At 35.5% G+C, this 17,831-nt stretch overlaps 1 protein-coding gene across 1 annotated transcript in view; it reads right to left on the bottom strand.

Annotated features, from left to right (window-relative positions):
* Positions 1 to 17,831, bottom strand: part of CNBD1 (cyclic nucleotide binding domain containing 1) — a 621,665-nt gene that overhangs the window by 514,107 nt on the left and 89,727 nt on the right. Inside the window, 1 exon segment of the mRNA XM_044683798.1 lies at positions 702 to 851. Coding sequence (XP_044539733.1) covers positions 702 to 851 — 150 coding nt within the window.

Here is a 17,831-nt window from a genome sequence, read left to right as displayed (position 1 = left end):
AATACTCCTCTCATTCTTATTCTTGCTTATACTTCTTTTAATTACAGACCCAACTTCAATTTTAAGATTAGACTTTTTCTTAGCCCAACTCTCTGTCTTCATCTAAATATTTTTCCACCCTGGTCCTTTTCCCAAAAATTTTGTTTCATTCACAGTACAAGTTTTGCAACTAAATTCTGCCCACTTCAGTCCACAAGTCATCCAACAAAGCAGTTATATCGTAATTCTCTCCCAAATTATTTTATGTAAATTAAAGCTTAAAGTAATGAAATCCAAAGATTAAAAATATTTAGGAAGAATGGATGGGGATAGATGAGAAAAGCAGTGGAAATCACTCATTATTTAATTGCCTCTTTAGATTTGGGATTTGGTTATACAGCAGCCATATATTCTCAAGAAGTGATCAACTCTGATTTTGATTTTTTTTTAAATGGATAGTAGATTAGAGTAATGCATACATAACTCTGAACTTCTGAAGATGTATATAGTACTTTGCAGCTGCATTGTTTTAAATCTTAAACTTTTCTTTTTTTTGTTCTTCTGGTATATCCCCTGTCCCAAAACTCTATACACATGAATTCCATACACAAAAATAAAAAAATTATCACCATTCTCAGATTATCAGAAACAAGATGGTTTTCAGTATCACTTCGAAGTATCCAATAAATTCTCAAATAAAAAGCAATTTTTTTCATACTTACAATTTCTTCAAGATTGCAATAAGTTCTTCTAAGTTCGCTTTAAATTCTTGTGCAAGCTCTCGGGCTGATTTACCATGAATTTCTTGAAGATAACTGCTAATATTGTGAACTTGTTCAGGGACTTCCATTTCAGTTGTTTGAGGGGATACTCTAAACAATAAAGCAAAAGCATTAAGGTTTGTTTATATTCAAGAATAAGTTATATGTACATAGATATATCTAAGATTTAATGAATATACATTTTACGAATGATAAATATGGATATTAAAGTTTACAAATGTAAGCTATACTAAGATTTTGGGGACCCTTAGTATCTACATATATATTATTATTATTATTTTAGTGCCTTTTTAATATAAACAATACTGATTTTTAACCAATATATAATCACCTAAAACTTTAGATACCTCAAATAATACATTCAGCTACAATACTCCCTTTGGTGACAATTCCAGTCTCAATGGGAATGTACTAATGGTTCCTTTTTTCAATTGTTTAGTAGTTTAGAAATCATTGGTATGTTTCTCATAGTACCTAGAATTTTATAGCTTAATGTTAAGAAACTAAAATAAATATATGGACAATATTTTGAAATATATTGACCTTAAACCCAGAGGAGGTTGTAATTAAGCCATTTCAACTTTCTTTAAATAATTTTACAGCATATGTAATTCTTTTTTAAACCTAAGCCAGAAGGGTGGTGAAAGTGAGGCAATTGAAGTTAAATAGCTTACCCTGAGTGGTCACATAGCTAGGAAGTGTCTGAGGCCAAATTTGAACTGAAGTTCTCCTGACTCAAGGCCTGGCACTCTATCTGCTATGCTACCTAACTGCCCCTAAAGTATATATAATTAAAGAAACACTCCAATTCAAATTCATACTTCCCAACTAAAAGCTCATGGAGGAACAAAAGGAATAAGTAATAGTAATTTATGTTAAGGTTTATGAAGGATTTTTATTAGGATAATCATGTGAGATAAGGAAAATAGAAACTGAGGCTCAGAGGGATCAAATTCCATTTCTCTATAATCACACAGGAATAAATGTCAGAGAGGTGACTTGAACTCAAGTCTAATGAGTCTATATCCAATTTCCTCAATAACATGTTTTTGTCTTTAAAAACTGAAAGAAAAATGAAAACTCCAACAATTTTAGAGTGGTCATTTTAACTTTAATACCTAAGAAAATAATCACAACAAAGTTTCAGTTATCTGAAGCATACTGTCAATAAAAAATAATTATCTTCAACTTCCAGGACTTGTAATTGACAAGATGTAGAACTTGGTATTTTTTTCCAATCTTCATGACCTCTCAAACCTCTTCAAGACAGGAAGTCTGCACAAAAGAGAAAGCAATTTCATCTCTCTCCATGGACCAGCAATTTAAGAACCCTACTGAGGCAACAATTCAGTGAACTAATAAGAGAAAAGATTAATCCCAAACCCTTTAACTTTCTCATTCAGAAATCCCTTCCCCACTGCCCAACACATTAGCAAGGTTGCAAAAAATGGCCCCATACCTTTGAATACAGCTCTCTTCCTCCCAGAATCAGACCAAAACACATAATCTTGCTCTGGTTGGAACAGCAGCATGTGGTCACTCTGTGCTATAATAAGTCTTAGCCAGAGTACTGAGGAACAGAAGGAATAGGGGAAGAAGATACATGTGGCTGGATGATGTTCCACTAAGCCTGAGGGAAGGAGTCTAGCACCTACCTGGAGGCAATCCACTGCATCTCCCCAACTTGCCCACTCCTGAAGCCATTTGAGGAAAAAAAATGAGATCTGTAAAACATGAATTTCCCAGGATAAGAAGAGATTGAGATGGGTTTGAGGTCCAGTCCCCAGGGAAACTATTAAAGGAAAGCAAAATAAAGTGAGCAATAAAAGAAAATTAAGGAAAAAAGATTGAAATTCTCAAAGTCCTCAGGGAGGGGAGAAAACTCAACTAAAGACCTTAAACATAAAATCAACTGAGAAGGTATTAATAATAGAAGAGGATATGGCCTCCAGATGAGCTAAGAGTCCAGGAATCTTTAAATATTGCAAGACAAAACAAATCAATGCCTGATGAGTCAGAAGCCCCTGTGATTCCCAAAAGAGAATAGAAATAAAGCAGAATGTTCAGGAATGGTTAAAAAAGAGAAATAAGAATTATGAAAGCATAATTTAAAACCTGCATGACATAAATTGGAGAAAAAGAAAAAATTTAACAGTGGCAATTCTTACCAAAGAAACAAAAGAGAAATGAAATTATTAGAAATGTAAATATATAGAAATGAAGGATAATTTGGGAAAAGAGAGCAAAAGGAATAATATTTAAGAAACATATCATCTCCATAAAAGCTTTGATCTGAAAGATAGGATACAGAGAGACTACTTAATACAAGTCAAAAAACCTGGATAGTACAGCACAAGAAATTATGTAAGAAAACTGCTCAGAAATTCTGAACACAGAAAACAAAACACTACTAGAAATAATCCATAAATAATGTCAGGAAAGAAAAAACTCGATGCTGTAAACTTTAAGGCATGTAGTGGCTAACAGTTTTACTGAAAAACAAAAAATTCTGGAAGCTGTGATGAGAAACTTTCAAATATAAAGGAAACTCAAAACAATAATGTTCTTTACCCAGCAGAGATCACAAGGAGTAAAATAACATGTTCTGAATAGTAGAGGAGCCCAAGACCCAACTTACAATGACCTAGCCTGAAAACTTGAGTCTAGGTATATTATTGGGGGGTGGGGGGTGGGATAGTCAATAAGAAAGAAGCATTCAAAGCATTTCTAGGAAGAAAACCAGACCAGACAAAATTATTTGTTTTTCAAATATCTGACAAAAGAAATTCAAGAAGGACAATAAATAAGCATAGTGACCAAAGGCATTGAAAAAACGAATAACAAGAGATTAAGAAAATTCTTTCTACAAGTGTTCAAGAAGATATGAGTGAAAGCAGAAGACAAATAGATGTAATGGCAGAGAAACAGGCTTGAAACATTATGAGCTTTACTATACAACACTCCACTTACAAGGGAATCATGTTTGTATAAAAATAAACTATAAAAAGGTACAAGGAATAAAAAGAGAAGGAAAGGTATAAAGTAATATGTGATGTATCCCAAGTCAAAGGTTAATGATGATAGAAAAATAACTCTTTTAGTCTCTCAAAATGAGATCCTACAAGAGAATGAGTGAACGAGTAGCAAAAAGAGGAATATTGGAGGAAATCTTCTTTCCTTATAGGAGTGGTTACCACTGATGGACACTACCATAGGGAAAGAGATACTCTATTAAAGGAGATAGGGACCTTACTATGGAAATAAATTGTAAAGACTTGTACTTAAGACTACTCATTCTGTCCCAGGAGAAATTGAATCATAGAACTCCTGTGGGAAAGTGAAACTGAGATGAGAGGAAGGGCATGGACCAGGAAGAAAGCTGTTTAACAAATAGAAGTGAGAAATCACCAGTGGAGAGGCGATAGTTAATAATGAACTGCGCCATCAGGAACATTGGAAAATTCCTAACATGGAACAAATATCCTCTATCACTCACAAGAATTGTCATTTTAAGAGTGAGGCAAAACAGATAAAAAGAATTCAAAGAATAAGATTTGTAAGAATCTAAAAACTAAAATCCAAAATCTAAAAAAAATCTAAAAAAAAATGTTTGTCCTTCATTTCAAAGAGGATCTATGGCACCATCGGGTGATGTCTTGACTTGTTCATGAATTGTATTTAAGTGAGACAGAGTTCCACAAAATTGCCAGCTTCATTCTCTCTTCTAGAGTCATCAAAGCCCAGCAGCAAGATAAAAGTCAGGATAACTGGCGAAGGCCTGGGAAGCAGTGGATGACCTTGGCTGCTTTGATATCTGACCAAACTTTAGGTGCTCCATAGTATCTGCTTTAGCTACCTTCATGGCCATTGAAACAAAGTGTTCTCATTTGCCTGTTACATCAGGAGAAGTTTTCACATGCTTAGGGTAGACATCTTATTCACAGATGGATTTAAGGACTATGAGTTGCCCTCAACCTGGGTTAGTGTGCCTGCCAAGAATGTTGTTACCAGGATATATGGTTACTGGCCATGCTATTGTTTCTTAGAACAAGGTAAATACCAAAAGTGAATGAGCAGCTCTGAAAAAGGTCTAGGAAGCCCTCACACCAGAGATATTAGTCCTCCCTGGACATACTTTCCTGGAAAAGACCTATATACACACTGATTAGGAGAGGAAACCCAAAATATATAATAGTCTATCTTTATCTTTACTGATAGAAGCCTTAATTACATAAGGAATTTGGAGAATAAAGAAGGTCTAAATAAATATAAGGGCTATAAATCAAAAGAAAAAAGTCTAGAAGAGACAGAAGTAGAAGATAAGTAATGAAAAAATAAGGGAAAGAAATCATTTTTGGAAAAAAACCAGAAATTTAAGTTAAAAACTAATGAATAAAACAAGGTGGAAGAGAAGGGAAATTTTAACTGAGTACTTAAATGGGGAGAGGGATGAAGAATTATATTACTAGATACATAAAAATAAAAAGGAATTAATACATTAAACAAACTATGAAACTGAAGGTGAGAGAAAAGTGAACTAGTGGGAATGCGTTTACATTCAAATAATTTAAGTAAAAATAAATGAAGAGACAACATACTCTGTCTTTAGAGGATGAAAGAACAAACTCTAATTTGAAAAAAATTTTGCAAAGAATCTTTTAATAATTATATCTTTCTTCTCTTAATTACTTCCTCCCCCTTTTCCCCATCACCTTTCTCCTTCTGCCAACCATCAGAGGAACTCATCATCATGTAGACTTCAGAGATACACTTTTTTGCCCTAGACATTTCAATATCAATTTATTAAATTAATTTCACCAATGAGGTTAGAGTATTTAGTCACTTTTAACTTCAAAATTATTTCCTACCTTTGTTTCATTTTCTTGTGCTTTTCTTTTCATTCATATATTAAATAAACATTTTGTATAATCTTTTGTGTTCAGAAATCTGTTGTAGATATGAAGAAAATACAAAATATAGATAAGAGAAAGTTTTCTACTTTCCTAAAATATACAGCATAGTGAATGATGCAATACAAAAAATATGGCACCTAGATGGTACAGTGGATAAAGCACCAAGCCTGGAGCCAGGAAGACCTGACTTCAAAACTGACTCAAAATCTGATTCATGACCTTTGGTCAGTCAGTTAACCCTTGCTTGCCTTGGTTTATTCATCTGTAAAATGAGCCGAATAAGGAAATGGCAAACCACTCTAGTAACTGCCAAGAAAGCCCCAAATTGGATTAATAAGAGTCAAACACTACTGAAATGCCTAGACAATACCTGCAACAATATCAACATAGACCACTACTATTCTCACTATTTATTCAATTCAATCCAAAAAACATTTATTAATCATTAGAAATCAGTGTTGTCATGAAAAGTAATTGCCAGCTTTATGACAAAGAAAGGAAATACATGAAAGAAGCCAATATAAAAGAGACAGCATTTTATAGGACAGATTTTAAAAGATAGGTAGGAATTGAACAAGCTAAAATGGAAGGAGGAACAAAGGACATCTCAGCCATCAGGTACTATGCCAGCAAAAGCATCACCCTCTGAATCTAAGAGGAAAATTAATGGAAGAACCATATATTAGAACAACTAACATGGAAAGAAGGTAAGGCACAATTGCTAGATTTCATGAAATCCAAAAGAAGAGAAACAGTTAAAGAATAATTGTTGATGAATAAAGAACAAGGAAATGCCACTGATCCTCACCTCTACACTTAAGAGTCTCAGTGAGTGGGAAGATTGGCCTCTATTTAAGAAGGTTGTATAATGTTGAAAAGATAAAGAATAGAGGGTGTTTTAATGTTTTTCTTTTAGCATATTTCATGAGATTTTAAATCTTCAAAATATTTCATAGAAGTTAGGAAAATTAAGTCAATCTTAAAAGGTTCCTTGATTTGAGTCTACCTTTTCAAAATTGCTTATTATAAGATTTTATTGATCTTCTTGGAAAATTGGAGTACATGCTCCATTTATTAATGTGTTGAATTTCACTGGTTCCTTTTCCCTGGAACTGAATGCTGTGGGTCTATTTCTGTAGACCAAACAAAAACATTATTGGTAAAATGGGATCCAAAGTTAAGGTAGTACCATTTTATTTATATAAGGAATACTTAAGTCAGTCATTTATTCAATAAATCTTTGAGTTCAACTAAAAACCTTGTTCATATCTATGTCCATTTATGACTGAGAATTTTGAATAAATACCAGAGTTCTAATTCTATATTACTCTTAACCTCCACACTTCATTTGTAATCAACTCTACTGACTCTCTGATGTAGAGTACACTTCAAATTAGTTTCTCCATTGCTCTTCACAAAAGTATCTGATGAAAAGTTATATAATTATTTCCATGAAACTATTATTCACTTCAATTGCCCTCTCCAGTCTAAGTCAAGCTAGAGTGGGTCTCATTATATAGGCAATGCTTATGATCCTAGGGAAGAAAATTTCCTTAACTCCATTTATTCATTGTATTTATAGTATTTATATTTATCTCCCTTGCCTAGCAGAGTATTTGACACATATTGGGCATTTAGTAAATATTTATTGACACTGATTTATTGGTTTAGGCTATTTCGATTCTTCATATTACCTAATAAATAGAAATATTCAAGTTATTGATTCAGATAAGCCTTTCCTTTCAAAAAGGGTATTTTAAAATCATAATAAATTCTTCTTAAACATTTTAGAAGAAAATACGCTCTCTGAGGACAAAAGCTGTGATTTTTTTTTTTGCTTTATATTTCCAAGGTCTACTTCATTGAATACTGTGTTTGTTGATGTGACCTCATGGTGACATACCAAGTGCTTCTATCCTCCAATATGTCTTAGAGTCTGTCCAAGTTCATGCTCATTTCTTCCATGAAACTATCTCATTATGTCATCCCCTTCTCCGTTTGCCTTCATTCTTTCCCAACATCAGGGACTTTTCCAATGTGTTCTGTTTTCTCATTATGTGGCCAAAGTAACTAAGCTTTAGCTTCAGTATTTGTCTTTCCAATGAGAAGTCTAGATTAATTTCTTTAAATTTTGACTCATTTGATCCCCTAGATATCCTAGGGACTCTTAAAAGTCTTCTCCAGCACAACAATTTGAATGTGTCAGCTGTGCTCTTAGCTTTCCTTATACTCCAATTCTCACCTCCAAACATTACTACTAAAAAGAAAAAAATATTCCCTTAACTATTCAGACATTTGACAGCAAGGTGATATCTCATCTTTTTGATTTGCCATCCAAATCTGCCATAACTTTCCTTCCAAGGAGAAAATGTCTTCTAATTTCATGACTGCAGTTGCCATCTTCAGTGATCTCTAAGCCCGAGAATATAAAATTGGATACGCTTCCATTTCTTCTCCCTCTCTTTGCCTAGAAGTGATGGGGCCTGTTGCCATAATCTTGTATTTTTTTAAGTTAAGCTTCAATCCAGCTTTTATACTCTCATCTTTCACTAACATCAAGAAGCTTCTTACTTCTTCATTTTCTGCCCTCAGGGTGGTATCATCTATATAGCTAAGATTGTTCATATCAACAGGCAATCAGTTTAAGTTGTTGGAAAAGGGTTTGCTATGATCATCAATTTCTGATGGATAAAATTCTATTAGTTTCTGCCTCATTTCATTTTGTACTCCATATTTGCCCTTCATTCCAGTTATCTTTTGATTTCCTACTTTATTATTTCAATCCCATATTGTGTAAATGGAATTAACTCTAGCAGATTCATAGTCAAAACTCTACTCATCCTAGGCATAGAAATGATATAATCCTTACCTCCCTTAATGAGGAGGGGAGATGAGTTACCCACATGTGACAATAAGTAACAAATCAAGAACAAGGGACTGCCCTTTGGGCAGTCCAAAATCACTGTAGAGGCTGCCATTTGTCCACTTGAATTAGAGGTGGACCCACGGGAAGTGATGAAAGACACTATCTCTTCGAGTATGTTGGTTACTTCCTGTGGAGGCAGTTCCTGCTTTGAACTTGGTGCTGAAGGACCTCCCTTGAGACCTCAGGCAGCTTCTACTCTGAATGTCACATGAGTAAGTTAGGCTGACTTCCTTGGCCTACCTAGGCCGCTTCCAAACTCTACTTTAAGTAGGCATTAGCCTATCTGGTTGCTAGGCCTTGTGGCTTGCAGCCTAATTTATTTAGCCTTTTAACCTTCTCTCTCGTCCAGGCCTCCACAGGCCTGGACTAGCCTCTCCCTTCCTCTTTATTCCCATACCTTTACCTTCCTAATTGTAAATAAACTGCCTTAACCCGATGCTGACTTGGGTCTGATTTAATTACGGAATCAATCTGAATTACCTAAAATCTCCCTCTTACCATATGATGAACATGACATGAGTCTCTTTTTTTTAGTATTATTTCTAGAGGATAATGTTCTTCATAGAATTGAACAACTTTGGCTTCCTTTTAGCATCATTGGATGGAGAACGGTCATGTTTTACTGTGATATTGAATTGTTTGCCTTGGATTCAAACAGATATTTGACCATAGCTAAGTCCTTAATATCTTTTCCTCAAATGTGCATATTTTAAAAATTCAGTATACCAAACTTTATATTTAATAAACTTCTGAGCAGCTGGAAGCCTAAAACAGTGGTTTTTATTTTGTTCACTTTGTTTTGATAATGACATTTAGCAATTTTGCTTGTAATTTTAAAATCTATCTTATTAGAAACCAATATCATTTCTATTACCTTAGGACAGACTTCATTTATTTTGATGCCCATCTTAATTGGAAAATAGTTACCATCATATTGAGCAATTACCTGACCTGTCAAATTAACCTGACTTTATAACTTGAAAAAACATTTATTTAGTGGTTTAAAATTAATATTGACAGAAATAGAAGTTTCTATGGCTGAAATTTCCATGACTAGCATCTTCTTTTTTGGCAATATACACAACAAAATTAAATTAAAAAAAACTTCTACATGTATGATCTTTTAAAAAGCATATAGAAATTGCTTCCAAGATTTCCGAGTTAAGATGGCAGCAGAGGAGAAGCAGCGTGCTTAACCTCACCTAACCCACACACATAGGACTCCTCAAGAGGACATAAAAAACCAAATCCAGATGAACAAAGGGACCCCACAACAGGGCACAGCATTGAAGGTCCATGGGATCAGGGCATTTCCATGCTATAAGGGGATGAAATAGCACTCACTAAAATGCGACCTGAGCAACCCACAAACACACACCACCTACAGTGCCAAAGCCAGCACACAAGAGTTAGAACAGGTTTGGGGCATTCATTAAGTTCTTGGAAGCTACCTGGGATCACCAGGGCCTGCTCCTAAGAGCAGCAAGACTTAAGATCCCAAGAGGCTAAATAATATGGACTTTGAACACAGACAGCACTGACAGTGAGCGTAGGCGTGGACTCAGACCTTGAGCTCAGTTGCGGACCTTGTGTTGGGACCCAGTGTGGAGGGGTGCATGACTGTGGAAGCAGTGCCCTGAGACTGTTAAAGGACCTTCAGACAGAGGAGCAAGTAAGGGGGGGGACCACCAAAAGGCTTGACCCTGAGAACAGCTAGACATGAGACCTCAGGAGCCTAAAGAGTGCAGATCTACACTCACAAGGATAAAGCTAAGAGGGCACACGGCTCTATGACTCAGGCGAAAATTGCTCCACAGCTTGATAGGCAGAGAGACTGTCTGCCTCACCCAGACTTCTGACTGAGAAAGAAATTATAATAATGGCAAGCCATGCACAAGATACTCCAAAGAGAAAGATAATGAAGAAATCTTTAACAATCAACAACTTTTACACAGAAAAAATCCAGACAACAGAGCAAACAGCAGAGGAGAACAAACAAGTAATCACATCCAAACCTTCCCCAAAAAATGAAAATTGGTCACAAGCTCTTGAATAGTTCAAATCTGAGATCATGAGAAAGATGGAAGAGATTTGGTGAGAGAAGTGGGAAATAGCTCAAAAGGAAATTAACAGGTTAAAAGACAGAAACTCCCAATTGGAGAAAGATGTCTAAAAATCAAACAAAATGATAAGCAAATTGGAGGAAACCATGAAAAAAAAAAGAATAGACCAAATCAAAAAGGAAAATCAAAAGATTATAGCAGAAAACCAGTCACTAAAGACCAGAATTGGGCAAGAGGAAGCCAATGATCTCTCAAGACAACAAGAACAAATAAATCAAAGTCAAAAGACTGATGAACTAGAAGTAAACAAGAAATATCTCACTGAGAAATTGACAGATCAAGAAAACAGGTCTAGAAGAGACAATTTGAGAATCATTGGTCTTCCTGAAAAAGCAGAAATTAATAGAAATTTGGACTCCATACAACAATAAATTATCCAAGTTAACTGCCCTGATGTTCTTCAACAAGAGGGTTAAATGGACAGTGAAAGGATCCATAGATTACCCTCTACACTAAACTCTGAAAAGACAACCCTTAGGAATATAATAGCCAAATTCAAGAGCTTCCAAGTAAAAGAAAAAAATTTTACAAGAAGCCAGAAAGAGACAATTCAGATATGAAGGAGTACCAATCAGAATCATACAGGATCTGGCAGCCTCCACACTAAAAGACCACAAGGCTTGAAATTTGATTTTCAGAAAGGCAAGAGAACCGAGTCTATAACCAAGGATCACATGCCCATCAAAACTGACTATATATTTCCAGGGGAGAGTATGGGCATTCATCAAGATAGAAGATTTCCAAGTATTTGCACAGAAAAGACCAGGACTAAATGGAAAGTTTGATATCCAACCACAAAAACCAAGAGAAACATGAAAATGTAAATAAGAAATAGAGGGGAAAGAAAGAAAAATCTTATTTTTAAATTTACCTCTTTAAGGACATCAATAAGATCAAATTATTTGTATTCCCATATGGAGGAATGTTATGTGTAATTTTCAAAAACTGTATTCACTATTATAGTAATTAGAAGAATTATTCATAGGGAGAGGTTTGTAATGCAGGGTTGCTAGCAGAAGCCTTTGGCGTAGGGAAACATCTCTTCAGCACCTCCATATCACTTGGGGTGAAAGCTTTGTAGATATGTAGTACCCTTCACCAGGCTGTACAATTGTTCTATGATTGGTAATACTGAAACTATTGAATTTGCAGATGGTTGGTTGTTATTGACCATAGATTTGTTATTGGTGGTGTTATTCCCTAGGTACTTGGACTCCACAATCTCTAGCTGGAGAATCACGTATTTGTCCAGTTCCTTTCCTTCCCTTATTTGCTTTAGTACTTGGAAGAGTAGTCTGATGTTCTAATTCCCCAGAATGAGTGTCTTTCTTAGTTGATGTACTTGAGTTGAACCATTGCCACAGGTGAGAGAAAACATTTTTCGAGACCACAAGGAATTGCCAGATTTTTAGGATTATGGCTATGGCTGTTGGGATGAAGCAAATGCACTCAGCTAGGGTCAGAGAACACAATTTATAATAAGTTGTTGCACGAGATTAGGGACTTTTATGAACCAAAAATCCACAATACCCTGCTTTAGGGACCAAGAAACCATTGAGATGCTAGATAGGATAAATGTTATCCTAGCTAAATTCATTTTGATTGGATTATGAGACTCTAGGTAGTTCACTAACTTTGCTCGCCAATTAATGTTATAAAGAAGTGGGTAATCTTGGTTAAGGGAGGGATAAAGGTGATGAGGTGATTGGAGGAGGAATGAAGGGATAGTTGAGTGTAGGGATGAATGAGGTAGGTGGTATACAGGAAGTAAGGGAATGGATGGGAGTATATAGGAGGGCACCCCAAACAGGCTTATTCACTAAGGCTTGAGACAGAGGATACTGGGGGAGATAGATGGGTTCTTTAGGCAGGAAGGGTATCTCTAAGATACTAAAGGAGTTGGGCCAGTCAGAAATATTTTAAATCTGGCTGGAGGGCTTCTCTTGTTACTTTCTAAATCCCTTGAGGGAGGAGTCAAAAAGCTCCTCCCTGCCAGTGAAACTGATGGCTGCAGGAAATCTCAGGTAGGTACTGATGGATGCCTGTGGTTCCCTCAAGAAATAAAAAGAAAATAATTCCTTCCCTCTTCAGTCCTTGTCTTAATCATCAATACAGTGATTCACCAGAGGCTTTGAGTAAGTAACAAAGGGGATTTATTAATGTCAGCGATAATAATAAGGAGAGAGGGGTTTACGGTTTTATAACAGCCACTAGGGAGAAAGCTGATGGTGGGGAAAGGGTCACAGGAAGGGGTTAGACTGAGAGAGGCTGGCTCTCCCAGTCAAGAAGGTTTGGCTGTCTTTTGAAATAAAGTATCAAATCACTAAATTAGGGGTGACTTGTTTTAGGATGCCCTACTTGCCTACAGAAACTAAACCCATGATGTCCAACCACCAAGCCCACCCTTCCTCCCAGGACCCAAAGAGAAATTCAGGGAAAATAGCAGGGATGTAATATGGAGAGGTCAGGGAGAAGTCCAGAGAAATCAGCTAGGTCCAAATGTCCCAAAAGACAGAAACACAGGCCAAGGCAGAGCCAAAAGCAAAGCCAACAGGCAAAGCCAAAACCAGAAGGCAAAAGCCCGTCAGTTGGAAATTCAGCACTATTTATAGCCTCAGGCTCCAACTGCTTTTCAGAAAATTCTAAAAACTTAACTGCCAAGGCTGCTTACAGTTGAACTTGCAAATAGTGGATGGCAGCAAGAGAAACTTGAATGAATAAGAAAAATAGGATATTCTATACCACACAAAGAGAGGGCATGGGAAGAGGAGGGGATGGATACTATTATAAGAAGGAGAGGAAGAGAGCATTAATAGGTAATATTTAAACCTTACTCTCAGTGGAATTAACCCTGAGAGGGAAGAGTAGCTAAATCCATTGGGATATAGAATTCTATCTAACCCTACTGAGAAAGTCAGAAGGGATAAACCAAGGGGAGCAGGGGAATGGGGAGTTGAAAAAAGAGAGGGGAGGATATGGGGAAGGGAACTCATTAGGCCTTAAAAAATAAAGAGGGGATAGAGACAGGAGGTCCTAGGTTCAAACCCAGCCTCAGCCACTTCCCAGCTGTGTGACCCTGGGCAAGTCACTTGACCCCCATTGCCCACCCTTACCAATCTTCCACCTATGAGACAATACACCGAAGTACAAGGGTTTAAAAAAATAAATAAATAAAGAGGGGAAGAATAAGGGAGGGGTAGAAAGGGAGGGGACAAGGGGGACTGGTTTAAAACAAACCATTGGTTTAAAAGGAAATAGTGTAAGAAGAAGGAGTAGAACTAGGAGAGGATACCAAAATGTTGAGGAATACACAACTGATAATTATAACTCTGGATGTGAATGGGATGAACTCACCCATCAAACGGAAGCAAATAGCAGAGTGGATTGGGCACCAAAATCCTACCATATGTTATCTACAAGAAACACATATGAGGCGGGTGGATATACACAGTTTTAAGGTCAATGACTGGAGCAAAATCTTTTGGGCTTCAACTGAGAAAAAGAAAGCAGGAGTGGTGATCATGATTTCTGACAAAGCCAAAGTAAAAATAAATATGATTAAAAGAGACAGGGAAGGTAATTACATCCTGATAAAAGGCAATATAGACAATGAGGAAATAACAGTGCTCAACATGTATGCACCAAATGGTATAGCACCCAAATTCTTAAAGGAGAAACTGGCAGAGTTCAAGAAGAAAATAGATAGTAAAACTATACTAGTGGGAGATCTAAATATTCCTCTTTCAATCTAGATAAATTAAGCCAAAAAATAAATAAGAAAGAGATAATAGAGGTGAATGAAATCCTAGAAAAATTAGATTTAATAGATATGTGGAGAAAAATAAATAGGGACAAAAAGGAATACACATTCTTTTTAGCTGCACATGGTACATTCACAAAGATTGACCATGTAATAGGGCATAGAAACATTGCAAACAAATGCAAAAGAGCAGAAATAATAAATGTAACCTTCTAAGATCATAGCGTAATAAAAATAATAATTAGTAAGGGCACCTGGACAGGCAAATAAAAAACTAATTGATTTTCCACAACCAGTTAGTTAAAGAAGAAATCATAGAAACAATCAATAATTTCATTGAAGAGAATGAAAATGATGGATGCAGCTAAGGCAGTACTCAGGGGGAAATTTATATCTTTGAATGCATATATTAACAAATTAGAGAGGACAAAGATCAATGAACTGGGCATGCAAATCAAAAAACTAGAAAGGGAACAAATTAAAAATCCCCAGTTAAAGAATAAATTAGAGATTATAAAAATTAAAGGAGAAATCAATAAAATTGAAAATAAAAGAACAATTGAATTAATAAATAATACAAAGTACTGGTCAATCTAATTTAAAAAAGGAAAAAAGAAAACCAGTATCAAAGAGGAAAAGTGACACCTAATCTCTAATGAAGAGGAAGTCAAGGCAATCATTAAAAACTATTTTGCCCAATTATATGGCCATAAATATAGCAATCTAGGTGATATGGATGAATATTTACAAAAATATAAATTGCCTAGATTAACAGCAGAAGAAATAGAATACTTAAATAATCCCATATCAGAAAAAGAAATTGAACAAGCCATCAAAGAACTCCCTAAGAAAAAATCCCAAGGACCAGATGGATTCACAAGTATATTCTATCAAATATTCAAAGATCAACTAATTCCAATAATATAAAAACTATTTGACATAATAAGCAAAGAAGGAGTTCTACCTGACTCCTTTTATGATACAAATATGATACTGATCCCAAAGCCATGTAGATCAAAAACAGAGAAAGAAAACTACAGACCAATCTCCTTAATGAACATAGATGGAAAAATCTTTAACAGAATACTAGCAAAAAGACTCCATCCAGCAAGTGATCAAGAGGGTTATTCATTATGATCAGGTGGGATTTATACCAGGAATGTAAAGATGATTCAACATAAGGAAAACCATTCACATAATAGATCATATAAATAAGCAAACCAACAAAAAACACATGATTATCTCAATAGATACTGAAAAAGCCCTTGACAAAATATAACATTCATTGCTGTTGAAAACACCAGAAAGTATAGGAATAGAAGGACCTTTCCTAAAAATAGTAAACAGTATATATCTAAAACCATCAACAAACATCATATGCAATGGGAATAAATTAGAAGCCTCTCCAATAAGATTAGGAGTGAAACAAGGATGCTCATTGTCACCTCTATTATTTAACATTGTACTAGAAACACTAGCAGTAGCAATTAGAGAAGAAATTGAAGATATTAAAATAGGTAATGAGGAGACCAAGCTATCACTCTTTGCAGATGATATGATGGTCTACTTAAAAATTCCTAGAGAATCAACTAAAAAGCTAGTAGAAATAATCAACAACTTTAGCAAAGTTGCAGGATAAAAAATAAATGTATAATGTATAAATCATCAGCATTTCTATATATTTCCAACACATCGCACAGCAGCAAGAAGTAGAAAGAGAAATACCATTTAAAATCACCCTAGACAATATAAAATACTTAGGAATCTATCTACCAAAACAAACACAGGAATTATACAAACACTACTATAAAACACTTTCCAAACAATTAAAACGACATCTAAATAATTGGAAAAACATCAATTGCTTTCTGCAGAATGAGAAAAACAGAATTTGGAGAGAGAAGAGCACACCCACTCCCCAAACCAAACTAGTATACAATGGTTTCCGTCATTGATTGCTTATCCTCTCTCCCACCCATTGATAACTTTTTCTGATATAAATCTGCTTCTTCCTATCTAATGCTTCCTTTCCCCCATCAATCTCTTTCTTATAAATTCTTTAAAATATCAGCTCCCATATTTTATCTGATCACACTTTCTTCCAATATACAAAGTTTTCACCTGACTATTCTTAACTGCTTATGAATCCTTAAACTTTGATAAAAATGTTCTTATAGTTGTTCTAATTTTTTTACATTTTCATAATAATATTTTCCTCCATTGAGCCTTTTGTAAATGCTACAAAATCACACACAATTCTTCTCTCAATCAAAAGCCTGTAATTCTTGTTATTTAATACCATTCATTTAGCATCTAGCATATGGCACTGAGTCCAACATCACTACATGCAAGGATCCCACCATCAGCTATATGAACTCAGACAATTCATTCAATTCACAGAGACTCTTTGAGTCTCAGTATCCTCATCTTGTTTCAAAGTGTACAATAGGAATTTAAAAGCAGGTTATCACCACCAGAAATCAAATATTTATGCTTTAGGAGAATAAAAATCATTAGCGATTCTGAAAGGAAATGTTAGAAATGGCACACCCCATCCCCACAGGTTACTAAAATTTAGTACCTACAGAATAACCTAGAAAGACATGACCCAGTGGCTCAGAGCAAACAACAGAAGCAGGTATAAACTACAGATGACTGATTTCCATACTACAAAAATAGACTTTAAAATATCCTTGCAAATAAAATTGATAAACTATTGAAAGTGGGGCATTATCATAAGATTGTGTCCCATAACTACCCAAGCACAAATAATAAAAATTTAACAATTGTAATTGATGTTGCCATACCAAATATTCACAATCTCCAAACATGTAATGAAATGCTTTCAAAGTATAGGTACTTAATTGATGATATTAAAACTATGTGAGAACAAGAAAAGCTGCATATAATACAGGCCATCTGGTTTGTTACTGGAAATGCCTGTAAGATACTTTTAAGTGAGTCTACAGAAAGAAAACTTACATCCCAATATTTATTCAGTTTTACAAAGTAGTCAGTTGAGAGCATCTGGGTGATAATATTCTGAGAATCAGGCTTTTGGAAAAGAGGTCCTCGGTTCAAATTTTATCTCAGATACTTCCTAGCTATGTGACTCTGAGCAAGTCACTTAACCCTCATTTTCCCCAACTTGGAACCAAAAGCCTAGTTTGGCTTCCAAGATATCAGGTTAGGGAGAAGGAAAGGAAGGGAAGGGAGGGGAGGGGATGGGAGGGGAGGGAAGGGGAAGAGGAAAGGGAAGGGAGGGGAGGGGAGAGGAGGGGAAGAGGAAAGGAAAGGGGAAGAGAAAAGGGAAGAGAAGGAGAAGGGAAGGGAAGGGAAGGGGAAGGG

The sequence above is a fragment of the Gracilinanus agilis genome, chromosome 1 (genome assembly GCF_016433145.1).
Source record: "Gracilinanus agilis isolate LMUSP501 chromosome 1, AgileGrace, whole genome shotgun sequence".
In the NCBI taxonomy this organism is placed as follows: domain Eukaryota; kingdom Metazoa; phylum Chordata; class Mammalia; order Didelphimorphia; family Didelphidae; genus Gracilinanus; species Gracilinanus agilis.
Note: the sequence above shows the minus strand (reverse complement) of the source record. Positions and strands in the feature narration are given on the sequence as shown.